Raw genomic sequence first — 5838 nt, 5'->3', positions numbered from 1 at the left:
TTAAATCCTTTCCCAAAGGATTTATTAAAACACAGAAAACCAAAACATACACACAGAATACAAAGAAAAGGTGATTGTGTTGGCTACAGCCTCTGTCCAGCCTCCCGTGGGCGAAGACCAGACAAGCCACGTCCAAAGCTCCACCCACCTCCGCCGGGGCCACCCTGGCCGGGACTCCTGGCGCGCCCTGCACCCAGTCCAGGACCCTCCCTTTGCCAGCCTGGGGCTGTGCCTGGGGCAAGGGATCAGCCCCCTCTTAGCTGGGCCTGGGCCGGTGGAGTCTGCTCCCTCCACACCCTTGAACTCAGACCCCACGGGCCAGTGGGACCGTCCCTTCGTCTCCAAGGGTGCTTGGGCTGCAGTCTCTGCTTGAGGAGTTCAGGACACACACACACACCCAACGGGCCCTTTCTGGGTTATCGCACCTAAAAAAATACTTTGTTAAAAAAAATCTGAAAATTAAAGAAAAAAAAAACAAAACAAAACACAATGCCAGTGAGTTTGGGCTGATGCACCACAACCTGTAAACTTCCAGACATAGAAAACGGGCCAGGAAGCAGCTTCCGAGACCCGGGCTGGGCCGTGCACAGGAGAGACCTGGGGAGGAGCCGGGGCCAGGTCACCAAGACGGTGAGGGCAGAGAGGCATGCCAGCCTCGGCCCGCACCCATGCCCTGTCCCCTGCCCACGGACTCCGACGCACACTGGAGGCTCCAAGTGACCAACACTTGACCAGCTCCACCTGGCTTCCGGCTCCCACGTCCCCGAGCCCACTCTCCGCTCCACCTCCTCGGGCCCTCAAGTGTCCTGGGATGACAGGAGTGAGGGCTGCAGGTGTCACGGGGCCAAGGCTTGGTCAGCTCCTGACTTGGGCAGGGGAGCACCCGGGGGACTCTGGGAAGGCAGCCCCCAAAAGCAGGAGGATTTCAATCATAGGAGGCAGGGAAAGTCCGGCCTGCCCCTGGGAGAAGCCAAGTTTGCAGAAAACACAGGATTTCGGCAGGTGGCTTTCACGGGGGGACGCTGCTTCTGCCTCAGGCATGTTGGTGAGGGTCCCGGGGACGTGCTCACTCCACCCCAAGTCACCTGAGCCCACGGGGCAATGCCTTCCAGGACCTTGGCTCCACTGTGGCTCTGCAGAAGCCCTACTCAGCACTGGCTTAAATAAAGTGGCTGGAAATCTCCAATCGCAGACTGGCACTTTGGGCTCATGCTCATGCCTGAGGACCCTGATTCCACCAGCAGCAAAAACCAAACCCAGCCAGAAGATGCCAAACACACGGAAGCCACCATCACCACTTTCAGCAGAGATGACTGACGACCAAGAAGACACTCTCAGATCTTTTCTCCTCTCCCAAACTGGTCAGCCCCAAACCCGCTCTGACTCCAGCAGCCCACCCCTCCCGGGCTCCGGGGTGCCAGCCACGGAGAGCACCACCCCTTCTGGACCAGGCAGTGCAAGGGGCCCAGGCCCGAAGGAGCTCTGGCCAGGCTTTCCTGGGTGCCCGAGTCTAACCAGGCAGAGGAGAAGGGAGCCCTGACGAGGCCTGGGAGGGAGGCAGAGAGGAAGGGACACAGCAAGGCTGCCTGGAAGGAGGGGCTCCCAGGGGAGGGACCATCAGCCCTTGGGGTGAAGACACAGACCCCTACCCTGACCGCCACAGGCCTTCAGTCCTGCTGCTCGGGACCTATCTGCCGTGGGCCAAGGAAGGTGGGCACTGCTCCCAGTGAGAGCCAACCCCAGTGCTGGCCACTGCTTGGTTGGGGATGAGGGCACAGGAGTGAGCTTATGGCAGGTCACCTCGCCTGTGACCCGAGCCAGGAGCCTTTGCCGGGAGGCACTGCAGAGCACACAACACGCATGTGGATAAACCACATGTGAGCCCGCTGACAATCACCTCCACTCCAGGTGCTCCCCACTGCGCCCACCTGCAGCGGCAGGGTCAGGCTGGCCTTCCAGACCTGGATCCAGACTGCAGTGCGGGAGTGCGCCAAGATGAAGGGCTCGTGGGTCCCGCCCTCCGGGGTTCAGAAACAGCCTCATTATGAGTGAGGCATCTGGGGCTTAGGGAGGCCCAGGCAATCACTCCAGTGTCTGCAACACAAGCCGGTGAATCCTGACCCAGCCCTGGCCCACTAAGTCCCAGGCAGGCCCTCTCCAGGGAGCTGAGCCCCAGCCCCTGTGGGCACCTCCACCCAGACCCAGCTGGGTTTTTCACGGAGCCCTTTCCTAACACCCCCAGGATTCTGCACCCAAGGCACCTTCCCTGGGAAGGTCTCCGTTCAAGACTCAGAAGTGCCTTCCAGGTGGACCTGGAGCTGGGAGGAGGATCAGACACAGACAGGCCTAGGGAGGGCCTGACCTGCTCCCCATCTCCGTCCCCAGCCTGGAGGGGCAGGGGCCAGGGCAGTGGGTGGGATTCCAACAACCCACATGTGGGAAGATGGTTTTGGGACTCCAGAGCACTCCTGGCAGGAAACAAGGCAGCAAGCCCTTGGTGCTGCGGCTGGGAGGAGTCTGCAGAGGGCACTGGGTCCAGTCCCCCTCAGGCAGAGCTCTCCCCATGCCCTCCAAGAGTGCAGCCTCAGGCAGGAAGGCCCCGGGAGGGCCTTTCCAGGGACGGGGGAATGGGACAAGTCCAGGCCCCCAGGGGCAGCCCGGTTCCACCTCTGGAGGTGGGCGGGGCAGGCATCCCAGGGCACAGGGCAGGGCCAGGGTCTCCTGGGCCAGCTCAGGGCCCATGACCCTCCTTGCTGGGGCGCCAGCTATCACTGCCCTTAACCACACCTCTGGCAAAAGGCAAACCCCAAACGCAGCAGTGGCTCTGAGGCAAGCGCTGGCCCTCCCCAGCCCACCCTCCCTGGGATCACACGCTTCTGCCTGCCACGAAGAGCCGGGGCCACAGGCCCCCCACTGGTAACAGAGTTCAGGGCCTTCAAGACACGCTGGGCCGGGGACAGACACCTGCTGGCAGAGGATCCTCCTCCCCGCAAGGAGAGAGCAAACACCTGGCGGCCTCCAGCCTTGGTAGGAAGGAGGGGAAATGTCAGCCAGGGTCTCACCACTGGGCTGGACAGGGGCTCCCCAAACCTGCCCTCTCTGGTGTTGAGGCTCCAAGCGGGCATGGGGCTGAAACAGAAGGGGCAGTCACACAGGTGCAGACTGGACAGGCAGGGGACGCTGAGGGCTCCCAGGGCACCGGGCGCCATGTCCTCCCCAGCTGGGCCGAGTCCACAGGGCAGTGCCAGGGCTACCTTGGGTCTGGAACCCATCGGTAAAGAGATGTCAGTGCTGCAGGTTCGAATCTTCCATACGTCATCCAACTTTTATCAAGACAAACGTGTTCAAGTCTTCAATAGGAAAGTGCAAAAGATGTACAAATAAATGAAATCTCTTCTAAGAAGTCATCTGGAAAAGGTGGCGAGGGGGCACGTCCGGCGTGGTTGTGGGGGCAACACTGTATGGAAGAACACTTGAATTATGATGAGGTGGCACTTCTGGGCTCTGGCCCAGCCGGGCTGGGCCTCGTCCTCCATGCGATGGCATTACACGGTTTCCCTTTGTGTCCCAAGGTGGCGCTGGCTCCTAAAAAGGCGGCAGCTTTTCTCTCCCATGGGGGTCGGGCATGTGGCCCGGCAGGCGTGGCTGCAAAAGGCAAATCAGTGGGTTAAGCAGCTGGGCAGTTATAGGGGGCAACAGGGTGGTACCCAACAGCCTACAGCTGCTTCTCCGCCTATCACAATCAACTATGATCGGGACCCCCAGCCACGACCTCCCAGCCACAGGCTGCCGGGCCAGACCATGAGCTACACCCAAAGTTCCAAGAGCACCCAGGAAGCAGCAGCGGGCAGGGGCAGCCAGCCAGGAAACCCCTCTGGAGCCTCCACCAGCAAGACACAGTTCCCACAGGGACAGACAATGTGGTGGAGGCTGGTGGCCCCAGAGAAGAAGGCCAGAGTGAACTGGCAGTCTCTATGAAATAAGCCCCCTCGCCGGGCGCGGTGGCTCACGCCTGCAATCCCAACACTTTGGGAGGCCGAGACGGGCGGATCACAAGGTCAGGAGATCGAGACCATCCTGGCTAACATGGTGAAATCCCGTCTCTACTAAAAATACAAAAAAATTAGCCAGGCGTGGTAGCAGGCGCCTGTAGTCCCAGCTACTCAGGAGGCTGAGGCAGGAGAATGGCGTGAACCCAGGAGGCAGAGCTTGTAGTGAGCCGAGATCGCGCCACTGCACTCCACCCTGGGTGACAGAGCGAGACTCCGTCTCAAAAAAAAAAAAAAAAAGAAAGAAAGAAATAAGCCCCCTCTTTTGGCCACAACCCCCATAAAACCTTCAGCCACCCTCCTGGTCCTGGGCAGGGAGTGAGGGTGTAAGACAAGATGTGATGTCCGCCACCAGCAGGACAGCAGGGGCAGGACAGGGCTCCAGGCAGGGGCAGCAGTCTCTGACTTGCGCTGGGAACACGTGTGCAAATGAGAACACACGTGTACACACAGGAGCTCACCCAAGTCCGCAGCCCCTTCACATCCTGCCACCCCAGCCTCCCAGTGGACAGACATGTGGGCCACAAGGTGGTCCCAGGGCCAAGGGGGCAAAGTAGAGGGGCTCCAGGCAGGTGGGTGACTCTCAAAGCCGCCAGAGGCAGTAAAAGCTCCAGGACTTAGGGACGGGAGTCAAGTGCAGGGACGGGGCTGACTGTGGCCAGGCCTGACTTGCCAGCAGTGGGGTGGCGGGGATGAAGAGCAGCACCCAGCAGCCCTCACCTCAGCTGGAAAAGAGCGCTGCAACACAGGGAAGTCTCGGGGACGGCTAGATATCTGTCAAAAAAAGAGGAGACCGGGCTTGCCTGGCGTCGGCAGCAGCAGGCAGGCCGGGCCCGGCGGGCACCCGTGTGCATGCTGCCCGGAGCGGACGGGCACCTACCGGTCACATAGGGCCCCAGGGGCATCTGGTTGTAGTTGACAATCCCTCCCGGTCCAGGGCCCCGGAAGTTGGGCCCAAAGCTGTTGCTGTACATCTGGGAGGAGCCGAAAGCGCCCTGGAGGCAAGGACTCAGCTTCACAGGTGGTCTCAGGCCCCCCACCCAGCCTCCACCCAGGGGCACGCCAGGGGGCTCGGGCCGGGGCACACAGGCCGAGCCTGACCTGCTGGATGGTGGGGTCCCCGGCGCGGTTGGTCAGGCGGCTCAGGATGCTGCGTTCCGACATCTGCAGCCGGGCGGCCACCGGGGGGATGCGGGACAGCATGGATGGCAGCCGGGTCACGTCCGCCTTCATGTCGCTCAGCAGCTCCTCCAGCTGGTTCAGGACTGTGGTGGGAGGCAGAGGGATGGCAGCATGGAGGGATGGAGGGGTGAAGGGATGTAGGGGTGGAAGGATGGAGGAATGGAAGGGTGGAGGGATGGAGAGATGGAGGGGTGGAAGGGTGGAGGGATGGAGGGATGGAGGGGTGGAGGGATGGAGGGATGGAGGGATGGAGGGATGGAGGAGTGGAGGGGTGGAGGGATGGAGGGATGGAGGGATGATGGAGGGATAATGGAGGGAAGACAGAGGAATGGAAGGAAGATGGAGGGATGGAGGAATGATGGAGAGAGAGGATGATGGAGGAATGGAGGGGTGGAAGGATGGAGGGATGGAAGGGTGGAAGGATGGAGGGGAGGGAGGGATGGAACGGTGGAGGGATGGAGGGGTGGAGGGATGGAGGGATGATGGAGGGATAATGGAGGGAAGATGGAGGAATGGAAGGAAGATGGAGGGATGGAGGAATGATGGAGAGATGGAAGGATGATGGAGGTATTGAGGGGTGGAATAATGGATGAACGGAGAGGTGGAA

General features: G+C 61.0%; 1 protein-coding gene across 1 annotated transcript in view; it reads right to left on the bottom strand.

Moving 5' to 3' along the window:
• CHD5 (chromodomain helicase DNA binding protein 5) overlaps positions 1-5838 on the bottom strand; it is an 82671-nt gene continuing 76833 nt past the window's right edge. Inside the window, exons 39-42 of the mRNA XM_026448155.2 lie at positions 5151-5314; positions 4930-5044; positions 4770-4823; positions 1-3645 (exon numbers count right to left, since the gene is read on the bottom strand). Of these exons, the coding sequence (XP_026303940.1) occupies positions 4816-4823; positions 4930-5044; positions 5151-5314 (287 nt within the window). The 3' untranslated portion in view covers positions 1-3645; positions 4770-4815. The remainder of the gene's footprint in view (positions 3646-4769; positions 4824-4929; positions 5045-5150; positions 5315-5838) is intronic.

This window comes from Piliocolobus tephrosceles, chromosome 1 (assembly GCF_002776525.5).
Source record: "Piliocolobus tephrosceles isolate RC106 chromosome 1, ASM277652v3, whole genome shotgun sequence".
NCBI lineage: Eukaryota > Metazoa > Chordata > Mammalia > Primates > Cercopithecidae > Piliocolobus > Piliocolobus tephrosceles.
The sequence above is the reverse complement of the archived record's forward strand: the minus strand, read 5'-3'. Positions and strand labels throughout refer to the sequence as shown.